Consider the following 20,981-nt stretch of genomic DNA (forward strand, 5'->3'; position numbering starts at 1 on the left):
CATCTCACCCTGCACAAGTCAATTCCAAATGAGATACTTCCATGTAAGATGCGAAACTCAAACTGTTAAGAAAAGGGGAGGGGGGGACAGAACAGCAAATGCACTGGGCAGTGGTGGCACACACCTTTAATCCCAGCACTCAGGAGGCAGAGGCAGGTGGATCTCTGGGTTCAAGGCCAACTTGGTCTATAGAGGGAGTTCCAGAACAGCCAGGGGCTATATAGAGACCCCGTCTCAAAAGGCCAGGAAAAAAACCAGCAAATGCTGACTTGGATGTAGATAAAAGGGAACCCTCATGCACTGCTGAATAGAATCTAAACTACTGTGACCTCACAGAAACCAGTATGGAAGTTTCTCATAACACCATACATAGATCTGGCCAGGTAGTGGTGGTGCATGCCTTTAGTTCCAGCACAGGTGGAGGCAGGTGGATCTCTGTGAGTTTGGGGCCAGCATGGAAGAGCTAGTTCCAGGATAGGCTCCAAAGCTACAGAGAAACCTGGTCTCACTCTAGATCTGTTATACTATACCACCCCTTGATGTTCACCTCAAGGACGTAGTCAGACTGTGACACCCGTCAGCAGTGTGCACTGAAGCACTGTTCACAACAGCTAAGCTATACCACCAGCCTAGGTCTCCAGCATCAGACACGAAACAGATAAGGCTTTCTTCAGCCATAAAGAATGAAGTCTTGTACATTTGTGGAAAACTGACCCAATATCATGAATTAACCAGTCTCAGAAAATAAGTATCGCATGTTTCCTAGTTTGTGGTTCCTAAATTTCATACGGCCACTTAAAATGATATGCATTAAAATAGAAGTGAAAGGGATGGGGGCCTAAGGTGGCTGGCGGGTAAGAGCGGGAGTGAGCTAAGGGCAGACCTGTATCTATTAAGTGATCTTAAAAGGCAGTTTGGCAGGCCCAGAGCTGAGTGAAGACGACAGCTTTATGTGGGAGATTTACTTTGATTTGGGGAAATGGCCAATGGACTTCCTATGATTTCAGCTGTCAGTTTCTGTAACAGGAAAAAATCTCTTTCTAAACTTGGAAATGAAGTTGACCTGCTCAGTGAATCCATTTTCAGTAAGTCAGAGGTGGCTGGACGGTGATGGCACACGCCTTTAATCCCAGCACTTTGGAGGCAGAAGCAGGCTGTTCTCCGAGTTTGAGGCCAGCCTTGCCTACAGAGGGAGTTCCAGGACAGCCAGGGCTACACAAGAGAAATCCTGTCTCAGAAAACAACAACAAACCAAAAAAACAGATATGGAGTTGGTGCAGTGAGGAGACCTAGTTCCCAAACCTCCACAAGAACTTCTGGAATCTGGCAGGTTCGGGCCTCAGAGGTCATGCGGCTCTTCTACTGAGAACTCTGACCTACTGTTCATTTATTTTACATCTGTAGGGTCCCAGCCCAACTCCACATTTTAGTTCTAACAGGCTAACCCACCCCCAGAGAGAACAGAAGTGCTTCTGTCCATCTTAGAGTGCAAGACAGCCCCTCAGGTCTCAGCCATGAATCCCTTGCAGAACAATCCCAGCCCAGGAAGGGGTGGTACTCAGGCTGATCCAGGCTAGCAGCTCTGACCAACATCACGAGTTCTTGGATTTCCGCTCTTTTCTGGCCCTAGAGGCCATGATTCTGAAGAAAATCCCAGGAGCCAGAGTTCTCAGATAGACGGCCAAGAATGGCAGTAAGTCAGTCAAGATCACATCCTTTTTCTTCTTCCCCACGGCAGCAAGGACATCCTGGGCCACCTCTACAGGGCTTCTGCCCTGGGCTGTGTTCTTGTCTAGAGCTGCAGCAAACAGAAGGAAAGAACATGAGGATAAGTAAGAGTCATGAGGCCAGCTTCCCAGAGCCCCTCCTGGAAGTAGACGATTACACTGAGAAAATGAACTGTTTATGGTTCAAAGCAGGTAAATGGGGGCTGCAGAGATACAGACAGGATGGCAGATGGTATACCAGTTAGTGTGTGGTACCGACTAACTAGAGAGTGTGCTTGCTTGGTGGTCTGTGACAGATGCCAAAAGCCAGCATAGATAGGACTCAGAGTGGACCCCACCCCACATCTCAAGATAGCCAGGACTGAAAAGATGGCTCGGCAACTAAGAGCACTGGTTGCTCTTCCAGAGGTCCTGAGTTCAATTCCCAGCAACCACATAGTGGCTCACAACATCTATAACAGGATCTGATTCCTGGCCTGCATGAAGACAGAGCATTCGTATACATATAAATACAAAAACAGAGAGAGAGGGAGAGAGGGAGAGAGGGAGAGAGGGAGAGAGAGAGAGAGAGAGAGAGAGATCAGGCTTGGTGGCAGTGTTACCCATGAGCCATTTAATGGCCTGAGAGCTTTCTTGACCTTGGATATTCTGCATTTGGGCAAAAGCAGTGACTAGGGGACGGTATATTATCTGCTCTGCTGTGGCTGGTGCACAAGGCTGTCAGCAGGAGAGGAGATAGATGGTAGAGCCCATCTGACCCCATGTGCACCCCTGTGCACTGAGACGGGAATAAACAGCTGTCCCAGTTCCCAGTGGCATGCAAGGGCTGGAGGAGGAACAGCTGGGACAGTTAGGCGGGTGTAGGGTAACAGCATCTAATGTTCCTTCTTTGCTGGTGACTCATCCATCTTACTAGCAGAGCAGAACCGTTGACAGACACAGAAGAGGCCATTAGCACACGCCACCCAGAACCCGAGCTCCCACGGGGATCTGTCCTCCTGTGTGCTCACCACAGGAGAATGGGAAATTGAGAACAGGTTTGCAGCTGTCTGGCTCCTACCACTGTGGCTTTCTATGAGGAGACTGCTGTGTGTGGCAAAGTAGCCAACCGGATTGGGGTGGTCTTGATTCAGGCCTGCTCAGATGGGTGCGAGACCCTCAGGCCCTGGACAACAGCAGTGTAGACCACAGAACACAGACCACAGCCTAGTGGCAGGGTTTAGTGTTAGTCTGCTAGACAGACAGATAACAGGCCTGCTCCAAGCTCGGGAAGGTAAGGCTGGCTCTAATAGTTGACCCAAGATGGAAGGCAACTGTTCTTTGTCTGCTCCTGTATGTATAAGCAGGGGTCAGGCTGTTCAACCCATGGGCAGCACCTGAGGTCAGCTCAGCACAGCTTCTGGCTGGGTAGGTTAGAGACTGATACTGCCCCACCTCATCCAGCCTCACCTGAACACTCTCCCTAGCCATTTCTCCAACACCCCGGGCAGGAGCTGATCATGCCAAGTGCCCCTTTCTTCCTCTGACCCTCCCCCCTCCCCTTCTAGCTGAGTTCAATTTACTTAGTCTTAATTACAATATTCCTTAGGCCTTGGGATCTGCAGATGAGTTAGTGGAAATTTGGTGAGGGATTTTATGTCCCAGTTCTCTACCTATGGGGGATCTTGTTCTAAAAGCTGAATTTGAGATAAGGCCAAGGGGGTCTGGGTGGGGAGATGCCAGGTCCACAGCAGTCCACATCTGCAGCCAACACTCAGGCCAGCAGAGCGCAGTGTTACAGACCTACCTCCGTATCTGGAGCCATCGGCAGTGACAGCATTTACAGAGAGATTGGTATAGATGTAGCCAGGGCTTATCACAGTCACCTTGATACCATCCTGCTCCATCTCAGCACGCAGACAGTCAAAGAATGCCTGGGTGGCATGCTTGGAGGCTGCATCTGTAGGTGTGGACAGAGGCAGAAAGGGTGCTGGTGATTACAACACTACAGCCATGTTCATGTCCTGATTCTGACAAGTCCACTTTGTCCTGGAATAAAGTGCTACCATCCCTTCAGCGTCCTCAAATGGCTCATAAAAAATTATGTATGTATATGTATATGTATATATATATATATATATATGGTGTATGTATAGGCATGTGTGTATACGCACACCATATGCGTGTGTATGTGTGTGTATATATATACTTTTTATTCTGTGTACACACACATTCAGCTCTGCCAAGTGGGTCTATCTAGTCCTGTGTGGGGAGGGGATCCCCCAGTGACAGACCGGACCCCACAGGAGCCTTTCCAAGCTGTTTCCAGTCTTTGTCACTGCTGAGGATGGCCCCAGGGAGCCTCCCACGTGGAGGGCTGAGCAGACTCAAGGCTGCTTCCAAATAGAAGAACTAATCCTGTTCTGCCTAGGAGACACGCCCCTCTGCTCCCCAGTCCAGGGTCAGGTGCTCAGGGACTCTGAGCAGAGGCCCATATTGACAGCTGGGGTCACTCCAGAGCCCCCAGGCCATGGGCTTTCAGCTATGCTCTGCACACCAAGCCCACAATACTGCCAGTTCAAGCTGGCCCCTCCTGTGGCACACAAAGTGCCACTCCCCAGTGTATGTACTCTGCTGTGAACTTCCCAGAAGTCTAACAGCAGAAGGGGATAAGGCCATTTCTCCCACTCCACTGCTAAAAGGCTATTCATCACTGGGTTAACCCTACTTGCCTAGGAAGCTGGCCAGACCCAATCTGGTTAACTATATAGTATCCAGACCTCTGTGTATACCTGCTGCAGTCAGTGGGCAAACAGAGAAAGCTAGTGGAAATAAGTCAAAGTAAAACGTGGAGTATAACAACTCATTACATACTCTCTAAACCGCTACTCCAATTTACCCATTGTAACACTGGGCCTTAGTTGCTTAGTCATTCCTGATTATGGCGTTTTGGTTTTGGCTTTCTGCAGAGTCATCTGAGCAGCCTTAGGTAACTGTCCAATGCTGTCAGGATTAAAACAAAGACGAGACAACAGAGAAATCCTCATAGAAACATACGGCTGCACAGTCTTCAATTACAGAGCACATCTCACTGTATCCCTGAGCCAGCCTGGGAGGTGTGTATGCGAGGACAACCGTGAGTGGCGTAGGAAGCTTAGGGTCGGAAGTTAGTGAAGGTCCGAGGACACACATGGAGAGCCAAAAGGCAGAACTGAGGTCCAGGACCTGGGAGGAAGAAAATGCTTTTCATGGTCAGCTACCCTCTATTGAACTTAGTATTGTCACCGCCCTTTCCAAGTGCTGAGACAGCCCAGCCCCTTCTTCGCCAGGCTAGCCAGATCGTACCGGTCCTTGGAGGTGGACGGACAAAGGCTGGCACCAAGTCAGTGTTGGTGCCACATGGGAAAAGATAACTACAGAGTTTGTGAGATTACCTTTCAAATCTTTTAAGCAGCCCGTCCCCGCCCAAACTAGAAACTACATTCTGTGTGTCTGTCTGCATGTGTGACAGAGGACAGACAAATGAAACAATGCCCGAGACTGGAGCACGTCACTCTCGAAGGAAGAAGTCAGCTGGTGAACTAAGCCATCTGGGTGCTTTGAATGCTGGGATGTTACCTGATGTTTCTACTTCTTAGGGCTTAATCTCTCTGTGAGCTACTAGAGATATTAATAGTCAAGAATATTCTGTCATAAATCACTACTAAGGGCCAAAGTCTGAGGTGGGGATGGGGGATTCCCCAGTGTCTATAAAAATGGCTAAATTAATTAATGTCATAGCCATTACTGAATTATATCTACTTAAAAGAACCTATATGCTTATCTAGTGGACTGAACAAATCAGAAATACTATATAAAACGTGATCCCATTTTGGATGTTTCAGTTTAAGTAGAAAAAAAATTGGAGCCATATGCCCCAAATTACTGGGAGGGTTTCAGTCCAGGGCCACTACAGGTCTTAACAGCCTTCTGGCAGAACTGTCTCCAACTGTGAGTAAGGGTGAGCTTAGGGAGGGACACCTGCCCAAGGTCACCTAAAGGATAAGGAATAGGCTTTGACTTAGACTGGCTCGCTGGACTGCTGAAACATTCTGGTCATTGGTGGGTGTGGTAGCGCATACCTTTGGTCCTACTGCCCTGGAGGCTGAGGCAGGCAAATTTCTGAGTTCAAGGACAGCCTGACCAGGCAGCCCAGGCTAAGTAGAAAAACTGTGTCCCAAAACAAAACAAAAACCCAGAAAGAATATTCTGATGAAGTTACTCATGTTGTAGGGTATTTCTACAGTGTATGAGCCTAGCTAATGAACACATCATTTTTATAATCAGAAAAAACTAAAATAAAATGCTCTGGGAAAGGAAGGCCAAAGCACTTACACGCTGATCGAAAAGGAATGCTGATCTTGCCCTGGACGCTGCTGATGGCGACGATGTGGCCTTGCTTCCTCTTGACCATGGAAGGCAGGAGTGCTGCGGGGACAGGGTGGAAAGTTCAACAGTGTCTCCTAATCACTGTGCCTGGTGCTGCTGGAGGAGACGCTAGAGTTCTCAGAGAACCATACAAACATCACAGTTCCCTGTCCTACTGGGAGCTTAACCTCTGACCTGAAGTCTGTATCTGTACATCAAAACATTGTGGTTTGCAGGGACCGTGGAGCAGAAATGCAAAGCAGCATCAATGAGACCAACACTTACATGAGGGCGCGAAACAAACACAACGCAAATAGAAACCCAGACTCTAATGACCACACCCACTGCAAGGGGCAGAATGGACAGGGACAGTGTCTCGTTAAAAAGAAACCAAGCAAGATTAACAGGCATTCTAATGACTTGGTGCTCACACATCCTACCCCAAGATGCCCCTACCTTTTGTTAGTGCAACAGGGCCAAAGTAGTTTATCTCCATCACCTTCCTGTCCACGTCCACTATGGTGTCACTGATGGCACCGCGGTAGCTGATCCCAGCATTGTTGATGAGGATGTCCACATAGCCAAAGCACTGGAGGATCTTAGTTGCTGCTGCAGCAATAGCCCCAGGATCTGCGAGGTCGAACGTCACTATGTAAGGTTTGTACATCTGTCCCTGCCAAATAAAAAACACAAAATGTACTTTATGAGTGGCAGCCATGTTCCTGCTTTTCAGTTTTGGGACTGGTCCAGTTGGAACAATGCTATAAAGTTGTGGCAACCCTCTTCCAAAGACGTGGCCTATGCAGTTCCAGCCTGGGGTGTTCACGTCTGTCTAGGCAAATTTCTCCTAGATTGAAGCTGACTGCTATGCTCTACAAGATGTGACCAAGGGCCCCTCTTACCTTCATCAGCCAAACTGAGAGCCACAGGTAAGGATCATGTATGGTGTGTATGTTACCGCATGGGTTATTAACAGGAACTGCCTCTGCTGCTCCACACTGTACATTATGACACTCAACAGTCACAGGTGCCGTCCATCCCTGGCTGTCATATCTACTCATCTGTTTATGACATGTTATCCATGTGTTCCTGGAAGGCCCTGGGACACAGAAAGAGGGCCAGACATGGCTGCTGACCCAGTTTGAAGGGGAGGGCAGTTCACCTCTACAGTCACAAAACTGCTGCAAAGTAAGTCCCAGGTGCTAGAGGATCGGGCTCAGCACGGTTTTGCACAGCTCAGCAAGAGCGAAAGCTCGGGGAACCCATTGCCTCTGGACAGCTGTCCTAGCGGAAACCCTGTGAAGTGACCTGAAGCTCCAGGTTACCTGGATGTAACTACCAAGGGAATGCTGGCTGGCAAGTCACAGCTACCAGGGGCAGATTGCAATCACCAGGTAGCTCTTGCCACCAAAACCTGGCAGGAGACTGTGGCAGACTGTATTTCTGGTGCAGCTTGGGGCACCCAGAGTGGGCAAGAAGGAACTTAGCCTCCACTCACAGCTGACCTACTGCTCGTGCCTGAGGTGCAGAGGGCTCTGTTTCAACAGCCACCACTGAAAACAGCTGCTAGCAGACTGCTTTGGAACATCAAAATTATAAATAAATCTCCAAAAAAGAATCCCTGGGAGGCTGAGATGCTAGATTTAATAACAAAGGCATTAAAACAACTATCTCTGCAATGCTGGAAGAATGAAGGAAGACACTGGCAGCAGCAGGATATAGATGAATAAAAAAATATTTCAATAAAGGGGAAATTACAAAAAGAAATTCTAGTCACACAGTGGTGGTGCACACCTTTAATCCCAGCACTGAGGAGGCAGAGGCAGGCAGATCTCTAAGTTTGAGGACAACCTGGTCTACAGAGTGAGTTTGAGGATGGCCAGGACTACAGAGAGAAACCATGTCGTGTGTGTGTGTGTGTGTTTAATTTGGAACAGAAAAATGCTTTAGCACCAAGTCCCAAGTTTGGAAACATCTAAAAATTCTTGGTTTTGAAGTAGAACTTCAAATAAAACATTGAGCAATTAAAAAATAAATAAATAAAATAAAAAAATTAAAAAAAAATCTAGAGCTTAAGTACAATAAGTGAAGAGGTGAATACACTAGCATCTAAAAGCGGGCGAGCAAAGAAGAAATATATGAACTCAAAACATTACCATTTAAATTAATAAATCTAAACAAAAAAAAAAGCGAGATAGAGCCTAAGAAATCTATAGTATTCTATCAAGCAAGCCAACGTAGGAAATGTGGCGCTCTGAGAAGTATTTAAACACGAAATGGCCCACCAAAGACATGACTCAACGCCACCTAAGATGTTCCCCACCAACCAGATGAACCAGTGATCCACAATGGGACAAAGGTCATTAAATGTCAAGAGGGAGTCTTGAGAATAACAGAAGCTACTCCTCACATGAAAGTCTTTCACAGAGCACGGCCCATGTTCACCAAAAACCCTGAAGGCTAACGAAAGCAGGCTGCTAGATCTAAATTATAACAAAACACTAAGTCAGCATATAGCATAACAGCTCTTCAAAAGTGAAAGGGGGATGAAGGCATTCTCAGGTCCATGAGCCTTGCCCTGCAAGGAATACAGGGGACAGCCCTAAGGGGTCTTCATGCAGTTGATAGGAAAGAGAAGCATAAAATGGACTTGGTGGGTTATTGTTTTATTTGTTTATTTATTTATTTGTTTTTTTGTGAGACAGGGTTTTTCTGTGTAACAGTCCTGGCTGTCCTGGAAATCACTCTGTAGACCAGGCTGGCCTCGAACTCACTGAGATCTGCCTGACTCTGCCTCCTGAGTGCTGGGTATTAAAGGCGTGCGCCACCACCGCCCGTCTTGGTGGGTTATTTTTAAAAGGAGAGGGATGGAGTAGGGGCATTTGGGAGGAGCTGGAAGAGAGTAGGTGGCAAATAAGACTGAAATACATTGTATGCATGTGTGAATTTCTCGAAGAATAAAACCCATTATGTTAAAAATGATCAGCACTGCTGAGTGGTGGCGGCACATGGCCTCCAAACCCAGCACTTGGAAGACAGAGACATACAGGTATTTGTGAGTTTGATGCCAGCTTGGTTAACATGTGGTTGCTAGGAATTGAACTCGGGACCTCTGGAAGAGCAGCCAGTGCTCTTAAACCTCTGATCCATCTCTCCAACACATAGATAATTAAAAGAAAAAAAAATTATCACCTCTCTAGTCAACACCCTACTAGATGAGTATGCAGGGGACTAGGCAGTGGTGGCTGGCATGGATGGCGATGTCGGGTGTAAAATGTGGTTGGGTCTCAAACTTCCTTCCCCACAGAACCCTTGCTATAGGCTCACCTGGGAGGTACGAGAACCAGCAAGTTCACTGGTGAGGGCTTCAAGGGCTTCCACGTTTCGACCACAGAGCACCAGCTTTGCCCCCGCAGCATGGAAGACTCTGGCACATTCTAAGGGAAAAGAAAGACAGCTGAAATTATCTAGTGTCATTTCCCTCCAGGCAGCTCAGTCACCCAGCGCTGCACAAGGACTGCTTCTCACACACTGACACGTACGTGCCGACCAGTGTGGAGCTTGGAGGTAAGGCCCAGTGGAGGCTTCCAGCCAGAGGCGTGACATAATTTTTTGTTTTGTTTTGTTTTTTGTTTTTCGAGACAAGGTTTCTCTGTGTAACAGGCCTAGCTGTCGTGGAACTTGCTCTGAAGACCAGGCTGGCCTCAAACTCACAGAGATCCGCCTGTCTCTGCCTCCAGAATGCTGGGATTAAAGGCGTGCGCCACCACCACTGCCCTTCTTTTCCAATTGAACCACAGAGGGGGGATCCCTTCCGCACGTCCTGTGATGCCCAGGAAGCCTGCCGATCCCACTCCTGGCATCACAGGTCCATGGCTTACCTCTGCCGAGCCCTGACGTGGCACCTGTAACCACCACCACAGCATCCCTCAGGTGAGCCCTTGAGCGGATCCGCTGTAGCACCCGGAAGAGGCTGAAAATCCCCAGGCAGCCAAACAGCAGAGGCAGGATGGCCGTCTGGGTGACCAAGTCCATGACCCTCTCCTTCAGCATGCTCTTCCTGGAAGAACCAAACCAAACCAAATCAGGGGCAACACAGGAGAACCAGGGATTAGTTAAAGCTATGCAGCCCCCACTTCAGCCTTTCCATGTAATAGACGAGGGTGGGAGGAGACCGAGGCTCAACCCAGCGGAGTTGAGAACTCGCAGAAATTTTTTTCTCACTACAATCTCAGCTCCTTGTACCAAGCAAGTGTAGAATGGCCCTGCCTGGTCCAAAATGGCCCAGGAGCTGGTCACTACCCAGATAGCAGGAAGATGGGTGAGTGGGAACCCCTACTCAGGGAAGAAGAGCAGAGCTGAGCCTCTGGGACAAGGACCAGAGCCTTGCTAGGCTTGTTAGCTGCAGACCACGCTGCACACCCTCTCATGGGCCCCTCACGCCCACAACCAGCAGAGTTTCAGCCCCATTCCAGACCCACAACATGGACTGAACCACAGCTACACCAAAAGCCACAAGGGCAAAGCAACAAGAATTACCTAGAGGCTCCAGCAACTTACAGACACTAAATGTGGTACAGCCACAGCAGCACAGGGCCCTGAAGACCCATCTTCCACCTAGCCCGGCGGGTACAATCCCACTGTAGCTCGGGTCTGTTAACGCGTGTGGTGAGGGTGTGATGAACTACCTTTGTGCATGCATGGTGCCGCTGCACGTTCATGGGGTGCAGCTGCCCGGAGAGGTGGCAGCCTCAGGCAGAGCAATCTCAGACCTCAGAAAGTCGCTTCACAGCAGAGTCTCAAAGAGACCTGGGAAACGCTCGCTCTTTCCAAATCAAAGAAACTCACTAAATAGGGTTCAATGAAGTTTAACTTTTTTGCCTGCATAAATCATAAATGAACAAAGAGAACAAAATCTGTCACATACACAAAAAAGTTTGCATCCCACATCTAAACACATGCATCCTGACTTCCTTCATGATGTAGAGGGGTAAGCCAAATAAACCCTTTTCCTCCCCAACTTGGCTTTGGTCACGGTGTTTCATCACAGTGATGATAACCCTAAGACACGATCATTTTTCAAATATTTAAGTAGCCATCAGCCTATTCTACACTTCAGTGCACGTAACCACACCGATGAGTCCCCAGGCTGCTTGGGCCTACCTGGCCTTTCTGAAATAGCTAGACGAAGATGGCCCAGAGTATGGGAAACCTCGCTGAAAAAAGTAGAAGGGAATTTTTGTCTTGGGCAGTCATATTTCCAGATTAAGAAATAAATCTTCTCTATAATGCAAGGTCAAAACCAAGGCTGTTTCCTTTCAAAGTGGCTCACGAGTAGTTCATTTATAAAATGAACATTTTACATCCAAATGCTTATTAGCTTCTAGTTCAAGATGTAGCCAAATCATGAACCAGGAAGGCAAGGGTGACAGTATAAAAAGAAGTGGGTGGTGGTGCACACCTTTAATTCCTGCATTTGGGAGGCAGAGGCAGGCAGGTCGCTGTGAGTTTGAGGTCAGTCTGGCCTACAGAGCAAGTACCAGGACAGGTTTCAAAGCTACACAGAAAGACCTATCTCAAAAAACCAAAAAACAAAACAAAACAAAATACAAACAAACAAAAAAGGAGTGGGATCTCAGTAGGAAGCAGAGGCAGTGAGTTTGAGGCCAGTCTAGTCTACATTATGAAACCCTGCTCAAAGAAAAAAACAAAACAAAAACCTGCCAGGCAGGGGTGGTGTACACCTTAACCCTAGCAATTGGGACGCAGGGGCAGGTGGAGCTCTATGAGTTTGTGGCCAGCCTGGTCTACAGAGTAAGCTCCAGGACAGCCAGGGCTACACAAAGAAACCCTGTTTCAAAAAATCAAAAAGAAAAACAAGGGCTAGAGAGATAGCTCAGAGGTTAAGAGCACTGGCTGCTCTTCCAGAGGTCCTGAGTTCAATTCCCAGCAAACCACATTGTGGCTCACAACCATTTGTAGTGACATCAGATGCCCTCTTCTGTGTGCTGGTATGCGTACAGACAGAGCACTCATATACGTAAAATAAATTAATTAATTAAAAAAAAAGAAAGAAAAACAAACCAAAAGGCTGTGGGGGACAACTTTGTTGAAGTTTTCCAGATAAAAACTGGCAGAAAAAAGGATCAAGTCTTCCCAGGACTATTTGACCATAGCAGGAAACAGGGAGAGGGAGAGACATCAGAAGAGGAAGGCTTCCTCCACAGAAAGCACCGCACACAGACCACCCCGAAGGATGTGCAGGCCACCAGGCAGAGCGCACTCCAGTCACCGCCACTCTGACCCGCCAGGAGGCACTAAGGAGCCACATACACTGGCACAAGGAAGTGACAGAGCCAAGGGGCTCACAGGCTAAGGCCACCTGCTTGTACAAGATGACCTGGGTAAGCGTGCCTTTTACGGTCTTCCTCGGGCCAGCTCTCACAGTCAGCTGCTCTCTTTCTCTTCTGCCAAAAGGTATTTTGGCAATGGCTTCTAGAACACCAACTCAGATATAAAACATGTCACCCGTGATGATATTGTTACTTTCAATCACTTGGGCCAAAGTTCACCATTTTATGTCAGGGATAGAGTCTGTCCGGAAGACTCCTTTTATTCTCTCATCAAATCATCAGTCAAAACGGGCAACTGTATCAGAAACTACGCACAGAAATTAAATGCGTAAGTCTGAAAACAAGACAGGACCTACGAACTCTCCAGAGCTTAGGAGGGAATCGGTCCAGGTCTGTAAGAAGGGAACCATGCAATACTGTGCCACATCACAAGCAAACAGGGCCAAAGGGCAGACAGGGCTCCAAACGGAAGACAAGAATTTATCTAAAGAAATTGAAACTTCCTACCTATTTTCCGAAAGTCTGAACCGTGGCAGGTTAATGGCGCACACTTGTAGTTCCTGCGCTCACGGCAAAAGCAGGAGGATCAGCCACCAGCTTAGAGCAGAGCAGAGCCGACAGGACTTGAGGCGGAGAAGAGGAGTGGGGAGGGAGAGACACCACGACAGCCTGCCCAGTCTTCAGCCCCAGCTCTGTGAACCGCTGGCAATTAGAGAGCCCACCTGTCCTGCATCACCGTCTGAAGCTAGCGAGCCCGCCTGCTCTCTGCTCCCAGGCACCTTTGGCGTTGAACACACTGAGACTTTGGCCCGAACCCCAAGTCTCCTACTAGGTCAGGGAGTCAGTAGAGTATCTGGCCCCACACCCAGGCTCCTCCCAACTCTTGTTTCCTTCTACAGCTCTTTTTTTGTTTATAAAATACACCCAGCCAATATAGCAGGCCATCATAGTCCCTCGATATTGGTTTTCTTCCTCTTTTCTTAATATTCTTTTGTTTTGTTTTGTTTCTGAGACAGGGTTTCTCTGTGTAACAGCCCTGGCTGTCCTGGAACTCTCTTTGTAGACTAGGCTGGCCTCGAACTCAGAGATCCGCTTATCTCTGCTTCCCCAGTACTAGAATTAAAGGCGTTAGTGTTCTTTCTTTTCTTTCTATATCCTAGCATCCCGGCTGCCCTAGCGTCTCTGTGACTCCAGCTCCAGAGAGAAAATGCTGCCCAGTTGCTTTCATGCACTTCTTTAACCTTCTCTTCTTAGTCTCCTTTTAACCAAAACTCCTGCATCTCCACCCCATCTTTTTTCTTTTCATCTACCATTCCTCCTGTGAATATGCCCCCTCCTCTACATGGCAACCTGATACTGATCACTGATCTCACTGTGATTTCTATTTTCTTTTTCTCTACTCATAACCACCACAACAAACATACTACACTGCTGGTGTCTCTTTAAGAGAACGCTAAGGGAGAGAACGACTGTTTCATAGACAACTGGTACTCCACTTTCATGATGGGTTACTGCTGGACCACCACTGGGGAGAGAGCCTGGTGCCTTGCATCACCTCAGCCTCTACAATAGCCTTTCCTGAACCCTGCCAACACCCCCACTAAAGCAGAAAGGGAACCAGCCCGAGAGAGAGGAGTATGTTGCAGACAGGGAGCCAGAAGAGTGACGCTGTCTGTGGTCCCCCCATAGGCCTCGCTATTGGTCATTCAGCTCTTTATTAGGACCATCAGGTGTTTTAGACAGGCAAAGAATCACAGCTTAACAGTTAATCAAATGCAGCATAAACAAAAGTAACACACCTTAAAATAATATTCTTCAACACATATACACATAAAATACTTTTTAAAAAAAACTGTACATCACTGGGTGACAGAGCATTCCTTTAATCCTAGTACTCAGGAGGCAAAGGCAGGCAGATCTGAGTTCAAGGCCAGCCTGGTCTACAAAGCAAGTTCCAGGACACACACGGCTATACAGAGAAAACATGTCTCAAACCCTATCCCACCCCACCCCCCCAAAAAAGAAAGCATTTTCAACAAATGGTGCTGGAAAAATTGTATGTTTACATTTAGACAAATGAAACTTGATCTTCACCTCTTACCTTGCACAAAAATCAATTCCAAATGGATCAAAGACCTCAATTTAAAGTTGTGTGTACACTTAAAGATATAGGCAGGCACACACAGGACTTTCTTTTTTTTTTAAATATTTATTTATTCATTATGGATACAATATTCTGTGTGTATGTCTGCAGGTCAGAAGACGGCACCAGACCTCATTACAGATGATTATGAGCCACCATGTGGTTGCTGGGAATTGAACTCAGGACCTTTGGAAGAGCAGACAATGCTCTTAACCACTGAGCCATCTCTCCAGCCCCACACAGGACTTTCTTATTTGGATTCTAGACACTCAGGCAATAGGCCAACAAGCAGCAAGCGAGACGTAATGGAAAATCTGCTCTACAAAGGAAATTGTTCACTGTGTGAAGAGGCAGCCTACAGAATGGGAGAATATCTTTGCCATCTATCCATCTGACAGAAGATTAGTGCCTAGAATATACAAAGAGCTTAAAAACTAAACACTGGATCCCCAGAGCTACAGTTAAGGCAGTTGTGAGCTGCCAATGAAGGTGCTAAAACTGAACTCAGAAGAGCCCTCTCTCTGGCCCACCCCCCCAAAGTATAATCTTTTTTTTTTTAAATGGAATAAAGGCACCCACTCTTTCCTAGCTCATGTCTGAGAAGCAGTACCCAGCAAGACATCTCTTCTCCTCACGCCAGTGCCAGTGCTTACGATCGGGGAGCAGGGAACACCTTCAGGTCAGCAGGACTTCGCTGGAACAAACTACAGTGTATTGTATTTAGGGCTGTCAGCCTGATGGCCCCACATCTGAGGAATGCAGACCCGCATCAGTAACAGCAAACATGAGAAGCACGGCTAGAGGGTACTTTGCCAGTCCTGGAAAGCAAGTACACTGAGCATCTCTGCTCTCCAGGAAGCACATACCCTCAGCAACCCCGCAAACAGGGTCCAAAGAGGGTTCGGCGCCAGCCGCTGCAATGTGGCCACTGGGAGGCGCCATCAAGCAGCGATCAGTAGGCAGTGCCACGCGAAGGCAGAGCACAAGGAGAAAGAGCGCCACATCGTGGCCGAGCGCCACGTGGAGTCTGACCATTCATTACAGTCCAAACTCTTAGCTAGTCGGTCACCTTTAATCCAGGGCAAACTATACCTACTACACACTTCGACATAGGTGAAAGCTGATATCTCAATGTGTTATATGGCACATAGAAATTACCACACTCCCTTTAAATAAAACATTCCCTCCTCCGCCAGAAAGGAAAGGGAGACTCGGGAGCATTAGGAAGAGTACAGAAACTTGGATGACTCTCGAAGGCTACTCCCTACCAAGCAGTACCAACACAGACAATTGCTGTGGTCGAGACTCTGACTAGTCAAACTGTGAAAAGAAAGATGTCCTGAGTGTCCAGCTGCCTGCAGCCTCCTCGGATGCAGTTTCAGAAGTCATCACCCATGAAGGGTGGGCCTAAAGAAGCCACGTGTAAAACCACTGGGAGCGGGCTCACAAAGACGCAGACTGCCAGAACTGCTCAGTCGCAACGACTAACGCGCCTGACCCAGAGCCACCGGGCTTTGTGACCCCTGGAGGCTAGTTACTTTTAAAAGAACGACACAAGCCAGGCAGTAGTGGTGCACACCCTGATCCCAGCACTCAGGAAGGCAAAGGCAGGAGGATCTCTGAGAGTTCAAGGACAGCCTGCTCTACAGAGTGAGTTCCAGGACAGCCAGGACTGTCACACAGAGAAACTCTACCTCCAAAAATCAAAAAAACAAAAACAAACAAACAAAAAAGCAATATGACAGACAGACATTTTAATTAGGAATTAGGCCAGGCATCCAGACAGGAACTGCACACAGACATCAGTTTCAGAAATGGATATAAATAAAGCAAATCAACTCTAAGATGTCTGCTGGACATCTGTCCCAGACAAGGCTGCTAGAGTTGACCTTCATTCAATACTCATCAAGAACTACCGAGTGCTGCCTGGTGTCAGAACGAAACAAACTGTCCTCATAGAAATGTCACAACAGTAGGAGAGATGGAAAAGATAAATAAAATGTATCATTCACACATATAACACGCTGAGCAGCTAAGGGCAAATATAAAGCCAGCAGAGGAATAGGAAGTGATATTTGCTGAAAAGCCTAAAGGAAGTGTCTACAAGTCCAGACTCCCTGAAACAAAGCTGTGGCTGGAAAGGCTGACCGACTGTGAGAACTTCAATGATGTGGAAAGGTTGGAATGTTCCAAGTCCAGAGCCTAAATTATCTTGGGTCATAGTAATCATTTATTCCCCATCTCGGCATAGAACCTAACGTCTTTGTGAACATGAGATAAATGCTTTGGAATGTACAAACTCCTAGCTTCCACCAACTACAAGGCTAAGAATGCTTCAGATAGCATCTGTGGCTTGGAACTGAGATTTCCCCACGTTTATAGAACCCAACTACCAGATGTTTCCACCAATGGATTTGCAAAGCCACTGGAATTATGGTTTCCTTTGTTGTTACTGTAAAACCATGCAACTGTTACCACGCTGGATCGTATCTGGCTCCAGAATAAACTCTCTCTTATTCCCACTGTGTTTCCTGCACTGACAGCTGAAAGATAAAAATTGGATCCATACTTTTCCCAGTTACATTCTGTCCATTCAAAACATGAGGCGCCTCATATTTCTTTCCTTCTTCCAGTTAATCAAGGATGAGAAACCAGAGCTTCATCGAGAATTTACACAACTACGGACAACAGAGGGTAGAAAGCCTGGGGCAGAACAGAGAAAGAGGAAGGGAGAGGGATTTCTCAGAAATCCGGTTGTTCCATAATGAGACTGTCAAATGAGGGGAAAAAAGGAACTAAGCTGTTTTCCTCTTAGATAAGCAGAGGATGTATTATTAGCATACACGAACTTTTGTTTCTCTGCTCTTACCAAATCCCCAGTCAACCTGTAACTCAGAAAAAAAATGTGCGTAAAGAGCCTTTCCAATATAGCGAGTAGTTTTCCAGAGCCTGTTCTCTAATAAAAAGAAATTCCTACCTATCCTAATCAAAGTACTAGAATAAAAATAAATGATCCCAAACACTCTAAATGTTGGAAAGGAAACACTAAGCAAGCAAAGAGGGGCTGCCCAGCTCATGAAACAAAAACTTCTAAGTCTGAATGTTCATGAAACTTTCAGGACTCAGCAACGCCTGTCCTGAAAGCGCTGAGCAAACAATTGGGAGAAGAGGAGACTGCTCAGCGGTGCAGCTGCCTGCGAGCTGAACAGAAGCCAAAAATGTACCTGCCATTCTGGGACGGGCATTTCAGTAATGATGCTGCCTTTGAACTGTTTGTGTTCCTGGTCCCCAGGCTCCTGTAAGTCACCCTCATGGGCTCACCGGTTTCCCAGGCCTGACGTGGATGGGATCATTCTCTTAGTCTGTCATTGCTCTCTATCTGGAATGAAGAGCCATTTTTTTTTCGGGGGGGGGGGGAAGAGCCAATTTTGTGTCTCCAGAAAGAGTAACTCCACCAGGGTCTGGCCTCCAGTCCTGGCCTTGTGATCTCCTGCCTCGGAGGAACTGGAATGTCAGGCATCCCCACGTGCCTGGCACTGGGTATGAGGAGGAATCTGGCCTCCATATTAAGTCAGTGCACAGCACTGAGATACACACTTGTAACAATCTTTCAATCTCGCTGGGCGGTGGTGGCGCACACCTTTAATCCCAGCACTCGGGAGGCAGAGGCAGGCGGATCTCTGTGAGTTCGAGACCAGCCTGGTCTACAAGAGCTAGTTCCAGGACAGGCTCCAAAACCACAGAGAAACCCTGTCTCAAAAAACCAAAAAAAAAAAAAAAAAACAATCTTTCAATCTCATTTACAATCACCAACCCAAAGACCATCTTCTTCCCTGAATGGGCACAGCTTTCGCCTAGAGGCATGTGTCTAAGAGCCTGCCTCCCTCACTAGCGTGCTGCAGCTTAGCTTCTATGTCTTCTGAAACAAAGCAATACCACTGACTTGACTGTTTCAATGAGGACCATAGGCATCTATCTATAACAGCCGCCACGATGAACGGGTCGGACACTCCAGTAGGGTCCCCTCCCCTTGATGGCCAACTCCAACTGTATCATTAAGGGATCCCCTTCCCATCTGCTACTTCTCTAGAGTTTTCCTCCACCCCTCCAGAGTTAAAAGACAGAAAAGACCTTATAGGCATTTCCATCAAAAGTAGCAAGGACATGTACATTTGGGGCACAAAGACACCCACCTGGAATCTTCTGGGAAGACTGGTTGATCCAAGGGGCTGCTATGGTGGGCTAGGCTTCATTACGGAGAGTGGGGCCAAGGGCTTCCAGGTTGTGTGTAGTGTCTGGGAAGCTCTGAGGGAGAGGGCCAAGGCCATGAAGCTTGTGGAGATCCACAGTGGAGATCCACCCTATTAACTACTATACTGATACCGCCTGCGCCAAGTGTTGCTCAGACAGGTTGTGCGGGACATCGAAGTAAAAGATAATGCTGCCCTGGGACCCAAGAGGTAAGATCAACCAGAGAAGCCTCTGCCTGATCATCCTAGAACCTAAAGATGAGATCCTGCACACCCCACCCCACCCCCATCTCAGAACAAAAGAGTGGGAAGCCAGAGCCACCTGCCATGTCCCAGCCAGTGCCTACAGGGTCTTGGCAGCTGCACCTAGAGGCTAGAAGTCGTCCTGTAAAGTCATTTAATAAAATATTGCACAAAGACAAAACTAACAAAATTAGATACCCACCTGAGAGATAGTGCAAGGTCGTGTTCGTGTGGAAAGGAATGTGTATCAACTTCAAATCATTATACTGAAGGTTTATGATTTGAAGAGAAGTGGATGTGTACCATGTGTTGACTACCTACTACGCGCAGCGACTAGCTAAGCCCTTGCAAGAGAAATCCCATTTACACTTCTATTCCTAAAGTTTTAACTGAAGAAACGGTAGCTGAATGTTTAAGACATCTGCCCAAAGTTGCACCCGCTAAACGGCAGACCTAAGGCTGAAAGAGTGTCGAATCTAAGAAAGTCATTCCCGTGGATGTTCCAGGGTCAGTATCTTGTCCGTCCTTCCGAAAACCCAGATCTTCTTCGCTAATGCTAACCCTTCCTGGGCTGGGGAGCCACGAGCTCGAGCGCTCCAGCCCGGGGTCACGCATCCACACACGCCGCAGTAGCTGTGCGCACGCGACCTAGGCACGTTTCAGGCGCAGGTGCCCTTCGTTGACCCCGACACGCACACATGCAGACCCAGCGACCTCCGGGATGAGCACACGGGGCCAGCATTCCAGTCCTCGCGCCAGAACCCAGCTTCCTTCAAAGTGGGGCGCCGCGGGAAACCGGAAGCCATCGGGGCCCACGGCCTCCCGCAGCTTGCTCCACCTCGCCCGGACTAAGAGTCACTCGAAACGGATGCACCGCGCGCCTCAGCTATAGACGAGACACTGCCCTCATTCATTCTCACCAAGGAACTCCTACATCCCCAGCCTTTACCTAGTGAACGGAGAGATCATGGTTAATCAACTTCATCCTCCCGCCTCGGAATTGACGTAATGCATCTGGCTCCGCCCAATCACAACGCTTGGGGAGCACATGCGCTTTGGAGATTCGCCGCGGCGTAGGGTAATTTAACCTTTGAGGTCTGAGTGAAATCTTCCTGCTTAAGTCCTTTACCTTAAGTCTTCCGGAGGGAAATTCTGAGTAGTGACTTGGGTTCCATTGGTTTTCAGAAGAACTTAATTTACGCGGCAAAGCTGGGTGTCCTGGCATATTCCTGTTATCCCAGCACTTGGGAGGTGGAGGGAGGAAGCTCAGGAATTCAAGGTCACCTTCGAGTAGCCTACTTGACACTTTCTCGAAAAACAAAAATAAATGCTGCAGCTGTCAAGAGTATCATAAAGAGCGATGTGATGTTGATATAATTCCAGTACTCGAGAGGCAGAGGCAGGCGGATCTCTGTGAGTTCGAGGCCAGCATGGTCTGCAAAATGTACTTCCAGGACAGGCTCCAAAGCTACAGAGAAACCCTGTCTCAAACCTCAAACACACACAGAGAGAGAGAGAGGGAGGGAGGGAGGGAGGGAGGGAGGGAGGAAGGGAGGGAGGGAGGATGAGAATGATGGGGAGCAGTTATCAGTTTGTTTTTTTTAAAAAAAAAAAGAAAGAAAGAAAGAAAAAGAAAAAGTGGGGCTGCAGAGATGGCTCAGTGTTTAAGAGCATTGCCTGCTCTTCCAAAGGTCCTGAGTTCAATTCCCGACAACCACATGGTGGCTCACAACCATCTGTAATGAGGTCTGGTGCCCTCTTCTGGCCTGCCGATATACACACAGACAGAATATTGTATGTATAATAAATAAATAATTTAAAAAAGAGAGAGAGAGAGAGACACCTACACAGCTAGTTACTCTGCCTACCAACTAGTAAC

The 20,981-nt window shown here is 47.7% G+C and overlaps 1 protein-coding gene and 1 pseudogene across 3 annotated transcripts; one reads left to right on the forward strand and one right to left on the reverse strand.

The window, feature by feature from the left end:
- Positions 1-827: 827 nt before the first annotated feature.
- On the reverse strand, positions 828-20,181 carry Dhrs7b (dehydrogenase/reductase 7B). Of its 3 annotated transcripts, XM_075992306.1 has the most exons (8): positions 19,305-20,028; positions 18,803-18,914; positions 9,995-10,173; positions 9,441-9,550; positions 6,570-6,786; positions 6,081-6,173; positions 3,514-3,666; positions 828-1,798 (listed from the first exon to the last, which is right to left on the reverse strand). In XM_075992306.1, exons 3-8 carry the CDS (start codon positions 10,164-10,166, stop codon positions 1,593-1,595), a joined length of 951 nt encoding a protein of 316 aa, XP_075848421.1. In that variant the 5' UTR covers positions 10,167-10,173; positions 18,803-18,914; positions 19,305-20,028; the 3' UTR covers positions 828-1,592. The 3 variants fall into 3 exon arrangements, with proteins under 3 accessions (XP_075848421.1, XP_075848420.1, XP_075848422.1); XM_075992305.1 differs by lacking the exons at positions 18,803-18,914; positions 19,305-20,028 and adding an exon at positions 20,052-20,181; XM_075992307.1 differs by lacking the exon at positions 18,803-18,914 and having other exon boundaries at positions 19,305-20,060.
- Positions 18,774-19,954, forward strand: LOC142859575 (small ribosomal subunit protein uS3-like; annotated as a pseudogene).
- Positions 20,182-20,981: the final 800 nt, after the last annotated feature.

The sequence above is a fragment of the Microtus pennsylvanicus genome, chromosome 11 (assembly GCF_037038515.1).
Source record: "Microtus pennsylvanicus isolate mMicPen1 chromosome 11, mMicPen1.hap1, whole genome shotgun sequence".
In the NCBI taxonomy this organism is placed as follows: Eukaryota; Metazoa; Chordata; class Mammalia; order Rodentia; family Cricetidae; genus Microtus; species Microtus pennsylvanicus.

Coding starts and splice junctions, on each gene's coding strand:
- Dhrs7b (XM_075992305.1), bottom strand. CDS start 20,071: ATGATCTCTCCGTTCACTAG. Junction 3,667..6,080: donor CATTCCTTTTCGATCAGCGT/GTAAGTGCTTTG, acceptor CCACACCTACAG/ATGCAGCCTCCAAGCATGCC. Junction 1,799..3,513: donor CGATGGCTCCAGATACGGAG/GTAGGTCTGTAA, acceptor TGTTTGCTGCAG/CTCTAGACAAGAACACAGCC.